The 18,754-nt window shown below is 27.1% G+C and overlaps 2 protein-coding genes across 2 annotated transcripts; one reads left to right on the plus strand and one right to left on the minus strand.

Annotated features, from left to right (window-relative positions):
• Window positions 1-4,705: 4,705 nt before the first annotated feature.
• On the plus strand, window positions 4,706-16,123 carry LOC107493930 (monodehydroascorbate reductase-like). The gene is made up of 10 exons (XM_021124739.2): window positions 4,706-4,753; window positions 4,885-4,956; window positions 12,910-12,958; window positions 13,983-14,063; window positions 14,174-14,292; window positions 14,404-14,623; window positions 14,942-15,063; window positions 15,170-15,295; window positions 15,423-15,563; window positions 15,660-16,123. Exons 1-10 carry the CDS (start codon window positions 4,706-4,708, stop codon window positions 15,981-15,983), a joined length of 1,302 nt encoding a protein of 433 aa, XP_020980398.2. The 3' UTR covers window positions 15,984-16,123.
• Window positions 16,124-17,491: 1,368 nt separating this feature from the next.
• LOC107493928 (60S acidic ribosomal protein P2-1) lies at window positions 17,492-18,318 on the minus strand. The gene is made up of 3 exons (XM_016114956.3): window positions 18,114-18,318; window positions 17,763-17,989; window positions 17,492-17,684 (listed from the first exon to the last, which is right to left on the minus strand). The coding sequence occupies exons 1-3, from the start codon at window positions 18,199-18,201 to the stop codon at window positions 17,658-17,660; spliced, it is 342 nt and encodes a 113-aa protein (XP_015970442.1). The 5' UTR covers window positions 18,202-18,318; the 3' UTR covers window positions 17,492-17,657.
• Window positions 18,319-18,754: the final 436 nt, after the last annotated feature.

Raw genomic sequence — 18,754 nt, forward strand, 5'->3', positions numbered from 1 at the left:
AGTTACTTTTAGGGATGTTTTCATTAGTTTTTATGCTAAATTCACATTTCTGGACTTTACTATGAGTTTGTGTGTTTTTCTGTGATTTCAGGTATTTTCTGGCTGAAATTGAGGAACCTGAGCAAAACTCTGATAAGAGGCTGACAAAGGACTGCTGATGCTGTTGGAATCTGACCTCCCTGCACTCAAAATGCATTTTCTGGAGCTACAGAACTTCAAATAACACGCTCTCAACGGCGTTGGAACGTAGACATATAGAGCTTTCCAGCAATATATAATAGTCCATACTTTACTCGTGATTAGACGATGTAAACTGGTGCTCAACGCCAGTTCCATGTTGCTGTCTGGAGTCAAACGTCAGAAACACGTCACGAACCGGAGTTGAACGCCCAAAACACGTTATAACTTGGCGTTCAACTCCAAAAGAAACCTCAGCTCGTGGATAGATCAAGCTCAGCCCAAACATATACTAAGTGGGCCCTGGAAGTGGATTTATGCATCAATTACTTACTCCTGTAAACCCTAGTAGCTAGTCTAGTATAAATAGGATAGTTTACTATTATATTAGACATCTTGGGACGTTTAGTTCTCAGATCATGGGGGCTGGCCATTCGGCCATGCCTGGACCTTTCACTTATGTATTTTCAACGGTGGAGTTTCTACACACCATAGATTAAGGGTGTGGAGCTCTGCTGTACCTCAAGTTTCAATACAATTACTACTATTTTCTATCCAATTCGATTTATTCCTTTTCTAAGATATTCGTTGCACTCAACTTGATGAATGTGATGATCCGTGACACTCATCATCATTCTCACCTATGAACATGCATGACTGACAACCACTTCCGTTCTACCTTAGACCGGACGCATATCTCTTGGATTCCTTAATCAGAATCTTCGTGGTATAAGCTAGAATCGATGGCGGCATTCATGGGAATCCGGAAAGTCTAACCTTGTCTGTGGTATTCCGAGTAGGATTCTGGGATTGAATGACTGTGACGAGCTTCAAACTCCTGAAGGCTGGGCGTTAGTGACAGACGCAAAAGAATCACTGGATTCTATTCCAACCTGATTGAGAATCGACAGATGATTAGTCGTGCTGTGACAGAGCATTTTGACTATTTTCACTGAGAGGATGGGATGTAGCCATTGACAACGGTGATGCCCTACATACAGCTTGCCATGGAAAGGAGTAAGAAAGATTGAATGAAAGCAGTAGGAAAGCAGAGATTCAACAGGGACAAGCATCTCCATACACTTGTCTGAAATTCCCACCATTGAATTACATGAGTAACTCTATCTTTATTTTCTGTTTATTTTATTATTTTTATTTAAACCAATAATCTCTTATATTAGTTAAATCCACCTGACTGGGATTTACAAGATGACCATAGCTTGCTTCATACCAACAATCTCCGTGGGATCGACCCTTACTCACGTAAGGTATTACTTGGACGACCCAGTGCACTTGCTGGTTAGTTGTGCGAAGTTGTGAATTAAATTTTAGACACCATGATATTGAGCACCAAGTTTTTGGAGCCATTATCGGGGATTTAATTCCATACAACAATAAAGAGTACGAATCACAATTTTGTCCACTAAATATCACCAAGAAGTTCTTCACATCATTGCCATATATTTCTCTGGTAGAACTTGCTCCATGACCTCAGAGTACCGCTCACAGGCTTACCATCAATGAGTAACCCTAATTGCATTACGACGTGCTCTAGAGTAACGATACAGTTATTCCATAGGAGGTGAAAGGTATGTGTTTCAAGACTCCATCTTTCGACAAGGGCGCTTATTAATGGATTCGAAATGCTTTATTAAAGAAGCATAATAGAATCCTCCTCATCTTAAACAAAGTTCAAGTTTCTACCGGCTAATCTCCATGCTTGGATTCGACGAATCTAATGTGAAAACATCAACCAGTGTGCTAAGCGAACTAAGAAGACATATTGGCTGAAACAAAAAAGGATGCAAAAAACAAAATTCAAAATAATGTTAACAAGATTAAATAATAATAAAATTAATACTAAGAAGAATACTAATAACAACAATCACAAAAAATAATCACATAAACTAAAAAACATATAAATTTTTGCTTAGTAACATTTTTTTTATACATACAAAAATTAACCTTGTGAAGTAAATGTGCGAAAATATGAAATTCATTCAACCTATTAAAATTTTCTTTAATGTTAATTTTACTACAGCTCATCATTTTAATAAATTTTTTTTACCACAACGATCAATTTTTTCCCCCTCTTTCTCTCTTACTTCATCAGTTTTACATTGTGAACTGCATTAACGAATTGCCCCCTGCCCCTGCCCCCTTTTATATTAAAGCCCACCCATAAACCTCCAACCGTTGCCATCCTCATCAACCACTACATACTGGTACGGGAACTGAAAACACCGAATTTTATAGCTTTGACTGCTGCATCATCATTTTGTAGGTAGCAGATACGAAGTCACCCAATTCATGGGCCGCCCCTGACTTGGCTCAATTCGTGGGCGTCGAACGTGAGGTGGTCCATTTCACATTTGCCGAACAAGAGTCGGTCCATTTCACTTGCGCCGTCGTTGGATTGGAAAGACGGCTTCATCTCGGATGCGCCACCCAATCCTTTGCCATGTCAACCTCCATTTCGCATGTGCCAAGCCTAAGTTGAAGGATAATTTCAATTCGTAAACGATGCACTTAAGATGGCCATGTACATTATAATTTTTTATGCGTATTTTGATAAATAATGATTTTCATATATTTTTTAAATAAAAGGCATTTGTTCCCTGCCAGTTCGAAAGGAAAAAAACCATTATGCATTAAAAGTATTTAAAAAAAATTAAAAAATAAGTATTTATTATAAAGACAGATAAATATATGTGACATGTTAAAATATTTTAGATCTATTTACATTGAATAGTAAATGTATGGGGTTAAGTACGATTTTGATTTCTAAGGTATAGGCCGAAAATTTTTTCGTTCCGAACCTTTTTTTGCATATAAAATTGTCTCTAAGGTATAACTTTATTTTTAAATCGTCCTTACCTTAGGGACCAAAATTGTACGAAGGTGATGGCAGAAGCGAAGGCAGAGGTAGATCGTGGACAGATTCTTCTTTTTCTTCTCTTTTCCCTTCTTCTTCTTCCTTTTTCCTTTCACAAGAGCAGAAATGCTCTTTTTTTCTTATTTTTTCTTTTTTTATTTTATAATTTTTTTGTTATGGACAATTTGGTCTAAAATTTTAATATTTAAGTAAAAAGAACGATTTTAAAACTTGATTTTAAACCTTAGGAACGATTTTGTATGTCAGAAAAGGTTAGGGACGAAAAAAATTTTTGACCTATACCTTAGAAATCAAAATTGTACTTAACTCTAAATTCATGTCTATTTTTTTAATCACACTTAGTTCTTTATTTGTATAATTTTTTATTTTTATTTATTTCTCTCTGTCATAAATATTTAATTTATATAAAATATATTTATTAGTAAAGTGGATATACAGTGTGAGAAAAAAGTACATAAAGAATTTCTCATTTTACAAGTTTGGTCTAAAAATTGCAAAAGAATGGTACAAATTTAGTGAGATAAACAAAATAAATAAATAAAAGAGAAAATTTCACTCTTTTTCTCTGTGAGATGCTAAAATGACACTTTTCTTTCTTTTTGTATACTTTTCTCCTTTATAATTTTTAAAAAACCTTTTCTTTAATCTATTTTAAATTTTTTGTGTTAACTAATGTTAATTTTATCCATTTTTTAAAAAAATATATTATTTTTTACAAAAATATCCTTTGACAAAAATTTTATTTTTTCATTAAATTTTGCTTACCAAAATACTTTTTAATAAATTAATTTTTTTATTGATTAAATTATATTTTTACCAAAATATTTTAAGAAAAATTTAATAATTAAATTATTTTTTCTAAGATACCATTCAATAATTTTTTAATTATTAAATTATGATTTTACCAAAATTTTTGTTAACAATTTTTTTATATTTTACTATTAATTTTTCGATATCAATATATATTAATTGTTATACATATTAACAATGATAAGATTTTTTATTTAATGTTTAAATAATATACATTGATATTGAAAAATTAATAGTAAAATATAAAAAATTGTTAACAAAAATTTTGGTAAAATTCTAATTTAATAATTAAAAAATTATTAAAGGGTCTCTTAGAAAAAAATAATTTAATTATTAAATTTTTAAAAAATATTTTGGTAAAAATATAATTTAATTAATGAAAAATAATTTATTAAAAGGTATTTTGGTAAGAAAATTTAATGACAAAAGAATAAAATTTTTGCTAAAGGATATTTTTGTAAAAATATTTTTTTTTTTTGAAAAATGGATAAAATTAACATTAGTTGACACAAAAAATTTAAAATGAATTAAAAAGAAACTTTTTTAAAAGTTATAAAAGAGAAAAATATACATTTTATAAATATAAGAAAAAGAAGTATCATTTTAACATCTTACAACAAGAGAGAGAAGCAAATTTTTCTTTAAATAAAACGAAAACTAAAAAAGTAAGAGAATGCTGAGTCAATGAAGCTAATAAAATGCATCCCAGTTCTTTAAATAATTATATTCAACATTATACATTGCTTCATATTAATAATAAACTCTTCTAATTGGTACTTACAAACACTATCATCTATCTCTGTTCTCTGATCTCACAACAAAATGGCAAAAAGCTTCAAGTATATCATCCTTGGAGGAGGAGTTGCCGCTGTTAGTTCTCTCCCTCCCTTGATCAATTAATTAATTAATGTCTCTTCATACTTAGATATGATGTTCGTGTTTTATTAGTCGTTTAACGTATTCTTTAACAAAGCACTTAACGTCTGTTCACAAGACAACAGGGTTACGCAGCGAGGGAGTTTTTCAAACAGGGACTTAAGTCCGGAGAGTTGGCCATCATTTCTAAAGAAGCGGTACGCTTTATTAATATTTTACGATCGAGAAATTTTATGTTACAAAATTCTTATTTTAGATTTGTGTTATTACTAGTATACCGAAAAAATAAATTGAGTGGAATAGAATTATATAACACTAATTGAATAGAACTGAAAAAATTTTATAAGATTATATTAAATTGAATAGAATTACATATTTTATAGTACTATCGTTGTTATTATAAATATAAGATTATTTATTTTTTCAGTTATATACGTTATTTGAATCATGGAAAAAAAACTTAAAAAAATAAGAACGTATATAACGGAAAAAAAATAAATAATCTTATATTTTAACAAAATATGTAATTCCATCAATTTAATATAAACTTTTGTAGTTAGAATATTTACTTTTAAATTATGTAAAGTTTTTTAAAATATTTTTAGATGCATATGCTTACTTAAGAATTCAAATAAAATTGTATTCTAAATTTAAAATTTTAAACACAATGCTTTAATTAGCAATTAGAAATTAGAATCATATTTTTTTAAAAATAAATATACATTAAAAATTAACAACCAATTTAATTGTATAAAAAATAGTTCATATTAAAAATTTAAAATTTTATGTCATCAAATAATAAATTAGAAATTAATAAAATATCTACAGTATAAATTAAAAAATAAAATCATAAATAATAATTAAATAACTAATTTATATTGTTAAAAAAATAAATAAATTCCAAACATAAAAAAAATAACAACTCAAAAAAAAAATAATATTCCTACCCAAACAAATAGATGTATTTGGTATTATTCTATTAGATAGACTCTAAAAAAAATTCTAAAATATGTGTCTTCAAATTCTCAATTTTTATTCTATATCTTGATTATCGTATAAGTTGAGGTATCTCTTTCTGCTTCCGAAGCTTCGAACTCCGAAGATAATCGTTTAATTGGCGTAATAGCATCTTTCAACACCTCAAATTCACCATTGTCCGCAACTTTATTAAAAAATTCAAGCAATAAATTCTGTATAAAACTCTATGTTAAATTAAAGACATCCTTCTTACATTTTATTCTAACTCAATAATATTTTTTGAATAAAATTAGACTTTAATTTTAAGAAAAAAAAAATTTTTGAATAACTAACTTTGCATCTTTTATTTTTTCTCCTTCGATGACTAAAGATGTCTTTGAGGTTGAAAACAAATTACCGATATAGCCAACATCCTAAAATTATAATTAATTTATTAATTATTTTATAAAAATTAGATATTACCAATGACTAAAGAATAAAAAAACTAATTAATTTTGAATAGAAATTACAATTATAACTACACCTATAATTTGAATAGAGTGAGCCTCTTTGAATTTAGTTACGAGGTCCACAACGCCAGACATTAAGGGTGATTACAGGTCGGGTTGGTTCGAGTTTGAAGTGAAATTAGAATCGAACCAATTGAATTATAATTAGTTCGGTTTTTTTCGAATTTATATTTTTTTGTGTATGTACCTGAATCAAACCAAACCGATTAAGAATAGATTGGTTCGGTTTGAATAATTGGCTATCCAATAAAACAAAAATTCATTAAAAAATGAAATTTTTATCTTAAAAATTCTGTAAATACAATAAACATATAAAATCAATAGAAATAATCTAAATATGTTAAACACCAAACATATTAAAAACTAAACACATTAAAATCCAAACATATTAAAAGGTATATATATATATATATTTAAATTTTTTTTATTTAATTAACATATGGTCGGTTCCACGGGTTGGTTCGGTTCTGCACCCCAAGAACCGTTACTCGGACCAATTACTAGAGAGAGCCATTGATTTGGTTCGAGTTAAACTCGATTTTCCATTTGTTTCAGAACTAATTTAATTGGTTCGATTCGAATTCAGATGAATAATCGGGTATCCAATACCCATGATCACCCCTATTAGACATCTTCCTAATTTTATAAGAAGGTAAAAAATGTGGATTATCAGAAATTTGAACTTCAACAATAAAAAAAAATATCTTATCAATTAGGTTGAGTAAAAGTGTAGGTGTATGTGATAGATCTCCTTTCTATAGGGTATTATTTAATATATTAATAATAAAAAATATAAAAATTGTCATTAAAAATACCTCCGTTAATGTTTCTAGAAATAAATATATACTGGTTAAAACTTATCAATAAAAGTGGATCAAGTATCTTTACACAACTCTTTTTTAATATTTATTTTGCCTTCTTATCAAAGACTACAAAACATCCACAATCATAGTCATCAATAACATCAAATTTGATTCAGTACCTGCTTAAAAAAATATTAACATAAAAGAAAAATTAAGTATAGACTTATTCAATGTGTAATCCACTGTTATTAGAGTTTATTTAAAAAAATAAAAAAATCTTGAAGTTATGGATAAAAAAACACTACCACAACTTGAATATTTAAAATGTTTTGTAAGAACATATGTAGACTTATTGTATTCACATTGATCGTATCATTAGTCTGAAGTATCTATAATATGACTTATAATAGTCAAGATAACACAAACAATATTCTAAAAAAATTATTGGTTTAAGATACGGATAAAAAGAATCAAGACATGAGAAGATAAAGTATGATATAATAGTAAAAATAAAATTGAAGTATAATTTGAATTTAAAAACAAACTTAAGTTCGATAAGAATATAAAAAACAAACAAATCTCCTAATTTGGTGAGTTTTTAAATCTAAAAAATAAATTTAAATAATTAAAATGAATAAACAAAAATAATCTATGTATAATGAATTGAATTTTTTTTCAAACTTTTTTCAGCTAAGAAAATTAGTGTATTTAATTCTTTTAATTATTGAATAATTTTGTCTTGATAAATTTTAAAGAATGCAGCTTTATTTAAAATTCTGCCGATATTACCTCTAAGTCCTTCAGATCTTACAAAGTTAAATAAATAAAGAAAACTTATATTAGATAATAAACAAATAGTCTTAAGCTAAAGAATATATATACTTTTAAATTGAATGATATTTTTATCTTTAAGATTGAAGAATATTTTGTGTCATCCATGAAATTTTGTAAAATTGCATAACGACAATAAAAATTTTAATTTATTACACAAAGAGTAAAAATTCACAAAAAAAATATATATTTTTAAAAAATTGTAGATAAATATTACTGTTAAATAACTTCACTCTAACAAATTGCAGAACGACAATAACTCCATTCTTGTTGTCAAAATCCAAAAAAAAATATTTAATTTTTGTGTATAATTGTCAAAAAATACACGCACTATTATTTTTCTATGTTAAATGCAAATATACAAAGTAGATACATAAGACTTAAAAATACAATTAAAAAAACTAATTACAACTTAAAATTAACAACCAATAAAATTGTACCAAATTATATACGTATTTTATATTTTAAAATTTAAAATATTAACGATCCTATAAAATTGTACTAACCGTATATATTTTATATTTTAAACTTTAAAATTTAACGATTCCATAAGATTTTAAATATAATTTATAAAGACTTTTTTATTCAAAAAATAGTTACGATTTAAAAATTAATAATTAATTTATTATTTTAATTTTATGAAGATCAATCACAAGCAATGTCAAGTTAATTAATTTTTTAAAGACTAATTGAGAAACAAATTTATTCACTAAAAACAAACTGATTTACTGAAAATAATTATTTTTAACAAATTAAAATCTTTTAAGCACACAAAATAGTAATTTTATTAAAAAAATGGTTACAATTTTCAAAACATTAACGACAACCAAATAAAAAGAGAAAGAGTAAAATATTGTTAGGATTTAAAAGGGCATAAAATATTATATTTTATATTTTTATTTTTATGTTTATGAAAAATAAAAGGTTTAAATTTATAGCTAAAAAATTCAAAAAGAATGGATTATCTATCATCTACTTTTAATTCAATAACATTATATTTAATAGATTCGTGATCTTTTTTAAAAGTTTTCTCCCCTCTAATTCCAATAAGATATCAAATAATATTTAAAATAGATTAAAATAAAAAAAATTGTTGTTAATAATTTTGCTAAGAAAAAAATCGATCAAATAAATAAATTGATCAATGAATTTACTTTTTTTTTAAAACAATAAACTTATCAATCAAATAGGTATAATTGAATCTAGAAGTATTGAGAGTGTCAAAACTCAAAAAGCTAAATATATATTATGAAATACTTCACGATTTTAAAAGTCTATGCACATCGGTACGCTGGTTTAAATTCACCACATATTTATGATATGTAGTCTTGAAGTTACCCACATTGCGCCCAACACCAAAATATATGATTTGATATGTCATTCTTTCTCTTAGCAAATTCATGAATCGAGACACAAGAGCCTTTTTAATTGAGGCATGTATTTTATCTCTTTAGAATTCATAAAAAAAAATCAAAAAACAATTAAAATGAGGTAAATAAACACAATTGAAATATCAATAATATAAATTTAAGAAAGTGTATTTTGAAATTCAAAACGTAACAACCTATGACAATTATTTAATATTGACCTCACGACATGAGTATATTGAAGTTAAATGAAATTTTGGAATTCAAATAGGACACTTTAAATTTTAAGGACCAAAATAGGATTAGCCTTAAATTTAGGAAACCAATTTAGTACTTTACCCTAAAATTTTAAAAAATAACCACTTAAGTAAAACAACTTAAGCAAATAACTTAAAATTAAAAAATAATAACCTAAGCAAATAATAATTTATAATTTAAAAGAGTAATCTACAAATAATTCAAAATTTAAAAAGTAACGACCTAAATAAATAACTTAAAATTTATAAAGTAACAACCTAAGCAAATAACTTAAAATTTAAAAAATAAGAATCTAAGCAAATAACTTAAAATTAAAAAGTAACAATCCTAAGCAAATAATACTTTATAATTTATAAATAAAATTTTAAAGTTTTCTAGTGAACAACCTAAGAAAATAATAATTTATAATTTTAAAAATTTCTAGTGACAACACCTAAATAAATAATTAGTTTAACAATATTAAAAACTAAATACCTAACAACCTAAGAAAGTGTATTTAAAAATTTAAAAATAACAACGTAAGTAAATAATAATTTATAATTCATAAATAAAAAATTTAAAAATTTCTAATGACGACACCTAAGTAAATAAATTCAAAAATTCAATGTATGAGTGCCATGTTAGCAAAAAACTCCCTATTTATATTATTATAAAGATGAGCGCCATGTTAGAAAAAAACTGTATTACTATAAAGATTATTGGCAGTTACTCATCTATTTTCTAAAAAGAGTAAAGTATTATTTTTGTCTTTAACGTTTGGAGTAAGTCTTAAAATTATTCTTAACGTTCAAATTGTTTTATTTAAATCTCTAATATTTCAAAATTATCCCAATGTTATTTTATCGTTAGCAATCTGTTAACAGAATTGAGATAATTTTAAAATATTAAGGACTTAAATAAGACGAAAATATTAGGAACAAAAACCATACATTACTTTTATAAGAATTACCGAATCAAGTAAAATGATAATGAATTTTAAGTAAAAACTCACGTGTATTTGTATTCATGTAAAATTGATAGTTGATAATCGTTAGATGATAATTTAGTCAAATCTGTCAAATTATTTCATAGTTTTTGGCTATCAACTTCACATGAAAACAACTACATGTGAGTTTTTACCTGAATTTTAATAGAATGAATTGTATTATGAATTCAAAATTTTTACTCGTACTTATAAAATGACTAGTATATAAACTTTCGAAAAAAAAAAAAGAGCATGTACATAAGTATAAATTATATCTTTTTGTATCTAATATATCGAACTTCTTTAATGTTTAATTTAATTAAACTTTATTTTTAACTTTTTTAACAAATTTTAATTTTTCTACAATAATTTTAATTTTTTTTGACAGAAAATTATTAATTTATTTTTAATTTTGTTCATAATAAAAAAAATTTACTTAAAATAAAAATAATGTGATTAAGAGAAAAATTAAAAAATAAATTTATTTAGAATGAAAGTAATATGACTAAGAGTAATTCATTTAGATGCAATTAAAACAATAATTGAATAATTATTTTTGATAAAAATTAATATTATTGAAAGATAAAATTAAAATTTATTTTAAAATTAAAAATAAACTTTAACTAAATCAAGCATTAAAGATTAGAATTTCAATACATTAGTTATAAAATGTATAATTTATACTTTATTGTATATGTACCATGTTTTTTTTTTACAAATTTATTTACTAATCATTTTACAAAAGATTTCATTATGAGTAAAAATCTTTAAGAATAAAGTTTAAACAAATAAATTTATTTATGATGAAAGTAATATGATTAAGTATAATACTTAGATGTGGTTAAAAAATAATTGAATAACTATCTATTGTAAAAAAATGATATTATTAAAGGATAAAATTAAAATTTATTTCTATGTTAAAAATAAATTTTATTTAAATTAAACATTAAAAAAATTCGATATATTAAAAACAAAAAGATATAATTTATACTTTATTATATATGTATCATACTCATTTTTTTCCTTTTTTCCGAAAGTTTATCTATTAATCTTTCTAGAAGTATTCTATGATGAGTAAAAATATTAAATTCGTAATGCAATTTATTTCGTTAAAATTTATTTTTATTTTACTTAGTTTGGTAATTTTTCTAAGAGTAATGTATTATTTTTGTTCCTAATATTTTTGTCCTATTTAAATTTCTAACGTTTCAAAATCGTCTCAATTTTGTCTTGCTGTCAATTCTGTTAACAAATCTTAATAGCAGGACAACATTAAGATAATTTTAAAATATTATAGACTTAAACAAGACAATTTAAATGTTAGAGACAACTTTAAACTTTATTTTAAATATTAAAGACAAAAATAATATTTTAATCTTTTAAAAATTATGGACATCATTTCTCATATATTATATAATAAGTCTAATTATACTCATATTTAATATATAAAATAAATATCCTTATAAATTTTATGTGAAAATAGAATATTATGTTTGAACTAAATTCTAGATAATTAAATTATCATATTGTTTTTATCCTCTTATTAATCTTTTAAAAAAAAATAAAATTAATACAAAACTATAATATAATTCATTATAATTAATCTATATTTAATATATTAAAACACAATACAAACATAAATTTAACATAATTCACATACACAGTAAATGTCCAACGTACAAATTAAAAGAAAAAAAAAACGAGTTACCAATATACATAAGAAAGAACATTTTAGCAAATTTATTGTTCACGGAAATTTAATAAGTTCCCATAAGATGGGTACCTTTACTTCGTCTCGCTTCTCATTTATTCACTACGATGGATATCACTACTGTGAAAATTTTGTGAATCCCTGATAAGCCTCCCGTTACAGCCTTACAGGTAATTTATGCGGATACCCACTTTTACTTTTTATTTTTTATTTTTTTATTTTTTGCCATCTTAATTATATCAGTATATGAAGCAAAAGCATGACCGATACTATTACAATTTTCAAAACTACAATTCTAACCCTAGAATACGTTTAATGTGTATTTTAAAAACTTATTTTTATTCAACCTTTAACAATGTGTTCGATTAATTAAAAGTGTAATAATTTCAGGTGTTAAAAATATAAAAAACAGACCTTTTATAAAATAATACATGAAAGATAATAATTTATTCTCTAATTTTGAAAATAACTATATTACATGTTAACAAAAATAAATTATTAAATTTGTCATTTATATGAAATACATATTAAAATATATATTATATGTATTTATATTAAATGCTAGTAACTGATTTTGGTATATATATTGTATTTTTATTTCAGAAAATTATCGAAACAATTGCCATAATTACTACATAAAGTCATCCAATCAAATGTTTATGTTTTGATAGTTTGTGACAAAATAAATTATTGAGCAAATAATTAAACTGTTTGTATCTTTTTTTTAAGGTGGCACCTTATGAACGCCCAGCTCTCGCAAAGGTTTTCTTATTCCAGAGTGTGAGTTTCTATATATTGCTGTTTGTAGTATTAAGGGTCTTCACTCTTCAAGATAAGGTCTGGCCCGAATTTATTTGAATTTAGGTCCGGATGTATTATTTTTATTTGATAAAAATTTTCGAATGAATTTAGGTCAAAGTAGGTAGATTCGATTCCATTCGAAGTTATGCTTAACTAATAAAATATTTATTTTACAATAAAATTAACAATAAAATTTTATATTCTTATTATTCAATTAATATTTGAATAAAGTATAATTTTTTTCTGAAGTTTAACAAAAATTTTAACAATATCTCTAAGTTTATTTTATTTTAATTTTGCCTAAAAAAAATTTTATTTACATCAAATATATTCTTAGACGCTAATTTTTAAAAAAAGTTAGGACCAATTCAATAACAATTTCATAAGAACATTCTTTAAAATAAACAAATCAAGCATAATTTTCATGCATTATTATTGGATTAGTCTAATTTTTAAAAAATTTAGCTATCAAGAATATATTTGATACAAATCGAAATCTTTTGGGACAAAATTGAAACAAAATAAAATATAAAATTTTTACCTATACTTAATATTTATTAGATTTAATATTTAAATAGAAGAGTTTATTAATTTACTATAAAAAAATTTACAGTATATATTAATTATATATTGACTCGGTTTAATCCAATTCATTTCATATTAGTTTAAGACCAAGTTCGAGTTTTTAAAACAAACTCAGTAAAATATTAGGGTGGGAATTGAGGTTAATTAAAATAAACCCAGCCATTCCCTTTTTCCTTTTCCTAAATTCCTTTTCTTATAAACTTCCTTGTCAAGGTAGTCTAATAGTCTTGCTGCCCAAAAAACCAAAAAAATGGTACAAGATGGTTGATCACTCTTCCATTGGGTGACTTAAAAAGTCCGTTTTGCAATTTTTCCTAATCATTTTTAAGATTAATTTTAAAGAAAACTATTTTTATTTTTCAAATACCTTGTTTGCCTCATCAATTTGTATATAATGGCACTGTTCCATTTTGCAGCACCTGCTAGACTTCCTGGATTCCATGTATGTGTTGGAAGTGGGGGAGAAAGATTGGCTCCTGAGTGGTACCAACAACAAGGTGATTTTAATTGAGACCTAGGATCTTAATATACAACAATTTTACCATTTTAGGAATCAATATTGCCGTTAACAACTATATAATCATTCAAATTTAACTAATGATTACAGGGATAGAGTTAATTCTTAGCACAGAAATAGTGAAAGCAGACCTTGATGCAAAGTCTTTGAGCAGTGCTAATGGAGAAACAATAGAGTACCAGACTTTAATTATTGCAACAGGCTCAGCAGTAAGGATCATTGTGTATATCAGAAAAGAAGTTGAAATTTTGTTGTCCAAATTTCACACCCTTTATCATCATGCTAATACTTTACACTTTTTTTCCCCCTTTTAATTGAAGGTTATAAAGTTGACTGATTTTGGTGTAGAAGGGGCTGATTCTAAAAATATCTTTTACCTGAGGGAGATTGATGATGCTGAAAAATTGTACGAGGCAATCAAAGCAAAGAATAATGGGAAAGCTGTGATTGTTGGAGGAGGATACATTGGTCTAGAGCTTAGTGCAATTTTGAGGCTACACAATATTGATGTTACAATGGTCTACCCTGAACCTTGGTGTAGTAAGTAAACATATATATTTGTTGGTAATAATGAGTGGATATTTAGTTGTTTCTTTGTATTTCAATAACTGCATAAGAGTTCAATATTCAAATGAATGGGACAGGTATTGAATATCTAAAAAAGAAATCGAGGATTCTCCAAGAGCTAAGACAAAAAGAATATAACATAGTAAAATCCACTAGAACTTGATCATCCTGATTTTATAGGTCGTACCTCGACTTATTAAAAAACCTTTTAAAAGGATTCTAAAAAGAAAGAGTACACCAACTTATTCCATCTCTTGATTTGTACCTGTAAGAATATAATTGATGTTGCAGTGCCAAGACTTTTTACCTCCGAGATAGCTGCTTTCTATGAGGAATACTATGCAAAAAATAAGGGGGTGACAATCATTAAAGGAACTGTTGCTGCTGGTTTCACTGCTAATTCCAATGGAGAGGTAATGTTGCCTGCGATCTCTGCCCTATTGTAATTTTTTTCTAAAAGGATGATTTGAACTTTGAAGTTGCTAATCCAACTTAGCATGATTTCCATATACAATTCAGGTAAAAGAAGTAAAGTTGAAAGATGGAAGAGTTTTGGAAGCTGATATTGTTGTTGTAGGCGTCGGAGCAAAGCCTCTAACAAACTTGTTTAAAGGGAAAGTTGAAGAGGATAAAGGTGGAATCAAGGTTTGAAAGTCAAATTCAAATCTAGAGAGGCTTATGGCAGTTTTGCTTGTTCCAAAAATGTGCTAACAATGTTTTATTGTCAACAATAGACCATGATGAAATTGTGTTAAACTGTTAATGGTTACAGACTGATGCCTTCTTCAAAACAAGTGTAGATGATGTTTATGCTGTTGGAGACGTGGCTACTTTCCCTATGAAAATGTATGGTGATATGAGAAGAGTTGAACATGTCGATCATGCTCGCAAATCAGCCGAGCAGGCTGTAAAGGTTAGCACATTTAACTGTCAATCTTGGCCTTGAATGTATCACTATAGTGGCATCAACAGGACAATTCATTTTGTAATAATGGATTCCTTGATGTAGGCCATCAAGGCAAAAGAGAATGGGGAAACAATAGAGGAGTACGACTACCTTCCATACTTCTACTCTCGCGCATTTGACCTGTCATGGCAATTCTATGGTGACAATGTTGGAGAGGCAGTGGTATTTGGAGACAGAGATCCAAAATCAGCAAAGCCAAAGTTTGGAACATATTGGATTAAAGATGGCAAAGTCTTTGGAGTATTCTTGGAAGGTGGAACCCCAGAGGAGAACAAGGCTATTGCCAAAGCTGCCAAAGTCCAGCCTCCAGCAGAAAATCAGGATCAACTGGCACAGGAAGGTGTTTCCTTCGCTACTAAATTATGATAATTATTTTCTGGTCTAAAAATAAAGTTAGATCATTAATTTAGGAAGAAATATCATACATATGCATGTCCTCACAATAGAAAAGACTTCTTTTGTTTGATGATGATCTTCCAATTGTTTTGCTGTTTATGTTCTTGGATGGTTTGGATAACAGCTATCAAGTAGCACTCCACTTCAACTTTATTCAAGACACAAGAAAAGACACAAAAAAGAGAGATACAACATTTTGTGTTCTTATATTCTATTTGGTGATAAACTAGAACAAATTATGAAAATTCAATTTATTCTCATTCTCTGTTTAACAATGATTTACTGTGTCCGCGTGTCAAGACACATTTTGGTGTGTATCAATCCTTATTCTTAACATGTATTTTTGAAATAAATTTAGAAATAATACATATTATTAATTATTAAAATAAAAAATATTTTAAATACTTTATATAATTAAGAAAAATATTAAAAATAATTAAAAAATTAATTTATATTTTAATATCAATAAAATACTAAAATATCAGTACAATTTATCTAAAAAAGTACTTTATATTTATATATATGCGTATCCCCATATCTTATAAAAATTTCAAATTCACATTTCACGTGTTGTATTGTATCATATCCCATATCAGTATGTTGTATTGTATCATATCCCGTATCAGTATGTTGTATTGTGTGTTTGGGAAAATTATAAATAATTTTTAGGAATTTTAAGTTAGAAATATTATATTTTTATGTTTGGTTCAAAGTTTGAAAAACTATTTTTAAATAAATTTGATTTCAAAATATCAAAATACTATCATTTCAATTCTCACTTTCTCTTTGAATATATGGAATCTGAATAACAAAACCACACATACTAAGAAGAATGAGGAGATTTCCACTTCACATGAAGGCTTCTTTCACCTGCTAACGTACTTTCTCACTTCTCTTTAGCCAATACCACTCTTTAGCCAATACCAATAGTGCAGCAGGACGCAGAGAAAATGTCTATCCAGTAATCCAGCATTTCAATTTCTAATTGTGACTATTTCGGATTATCATTTTGCTCTTGCATTACCTTGGCAAAGTTCTGATTGGTCTATAAATTACAATCCAATGCGGCCACGACATTTGGCAATGAGCTTTTTAATAAAATCTCTAAAATCATGTTCCTATATATCCTACTTTTAAAAGGCCTAAAATCTTAAAAATACAAAGCTTCCGTTTCTTAATATCCTGATCTAAACATATGCTCGACTTACAAAACCAAATCCTCCTGTAGTCGTGACGGTTAGCATTTTGTGGAATGGAATTAAATTTTGGAAGAAGCTTAAGCAGGGATTTCATTGGGTATTATCAGAAATCTATCAGCACATGATTTTACCAACTATCAAGTAATCTTTCAACATTAACACAAAAAAGATAATCTCGATTGTTAATTCAAACTAATAGCCTGTTAATTCTTGCCTATTCTAAAAACAAACTGAATTAAAGAGATGCCCATAGGCTAAAAATGAAGAAAGGCAAACCAAGAAATAAACTCATTCTGTGATTTCCAAATTGAAGTTCCATAACATCAATAAAGTCGATAAAAATATCAAACCAAATTCTTCCAACATATATCACAACAATTAACTAAAACTAAGATGCTCTAGATTGGCAATCTTTCCCGGGAATAAAAGTTGAAGAACCAACCACTTAGTCAAAGAGACTGAATCCCATGTCCTGTAACACAAACAAAACAATCAGATTACAATAATAATAATAGTAATAGTAATTGTAGTAGTAATAGCAGTGACTTACATCATCTGATTCTTCCTTCTCTTCAACCTTCTCCTCTTTCTTTGACTCGGAGGCTGAGGGAGCAGCAGCACCTCCGCTAGGAGCAGCGGCAACGGCCACAGCACCGCCACCACCGGCAGGCACCGAAGCAAGCTTTTCCCTACCGGCGGCAATGACCTCTGTTATGTCTTTGCCTTTCACTTCAGACAAAAGAAGCGTTATCCTTTCATCATCAGCTTCAGCTCCAACTGAACAATTTCAAAATAAAAATTTCACCTTCAAATCACCGATCAAAATATTCCACAAATCAACAAAAAAAAAATAAAGAAAATAATATGAAAAAAAGAATTGGATTAATGGAAAACACGCTACCGCAGCCGAGGATGTCCTTGATGTCGCCGGCGGAAGGGGAAGTGTTGCCGCCGAGAACAGCGAGGAGATAGGCGGCGATAACCTTCATCTTCGTTCCAGAACAATGTGTCGCGAGTTGCAGTGGGATCTGACTAGTGAATTGGCGAAAGTGTTCTTTTGTTTTTTGTTTTCTTTTTTTTTTTTGCAGTACTGCAAATTCATAAATAGGGTTCCATTTCGGCACAATAGCTTCTAGGGTTTTAGTACCCGTGACCGACCCGTATCTTCGGCCCTATCGGATACACTGGGGGCCTCTCTTAAGCCCATTACGAAGTTTCTTGCCGGGAAAAAAAATACCAATAATGGTTCATTTAGTTTTTTTTTTGTGGTCAATGTCCAAAACAGTTTTTTGTGGTCGGAATTCGGAAGTAACTTGGTTATTGTTCAATTTAATTATTAACTTTATCCGTCCAAAAAAAAAATTATTAACTTTATAAAAAGGAATTTTAAGATAAATAAAATAAATATAATATCACTACATTTTTATCCATTTTTACTTATTTTGTTATCAATAAAAACGAGATGAAAATTTTTGTTATTGCAAATGAAATATATTCCAAAAAATGAAAGTATATCTCTTATTATCTCGTTAACACTTTCAA

The sequence above is a fragment of the Arachis duranensis genome, chromosome 6, assembly GCF_000817695.3.
Source record: "Arachis duranensis cultivar V14167 chromosome 6, aradu.V14167.gnm2.J7QH, whole genome shotgun sequence".
Taxonomy (NCBI): domain Eukaryota; kingdom Viridiplantae; phylum Streptophyta; class Magnoliopsida; order Fabales; family Fabaceae; genus Arachis; species Arachis duranensis.

Excerpts from the sequence above, each read along its gene's own strand:
- LOC107493930 (XM_021124739.2), top strand. The coding sequence starts at position 4,706 with ATGGCAAAAAGCTTCAAGTATATCATCCTTGGAGGAGGAGTTGCCGCT. Across the intron at positions 15,296-15,422 it reads AGGATAAAGGTGGAATCAAG|ACTGATGCCTTCTTCAAAAC; the intron begins GTTTGAAAGTCA and ends TAATGGTTACAG. Across the intron at positions 15,564-15,659 it reads CAGCCGAGCAGGCTGTAAAG|GCCATCAAGGCAAAAGAGAA; the intron begins GTTAGCACATTT and ends TCCTTGATGTAG.
- LOC107493928 (XM_016114956.3), bottom strand. The coding sequence starts at position 18,201 with ATGAAGGTTATCGCCGCCTATCTCCTCGCTGTTCTCGGCGGCAACACT. Across the intron at positions 17,990-18,113 it reads CAAGGACATCCTCGGCTGCG|TTGGAGCTGAAGCTGATGAT; the intron begins GTAGCGTGTTTT and ends GAAATTGTTCAG. Across the intron at positions 17,685-17,762 it reads AGAAGGAAGAATCAGATGAT|GACATGGGATTCAGTCTCTT; the intron begins GTAAGTCACTGC and ends TTTGTGTTACAG.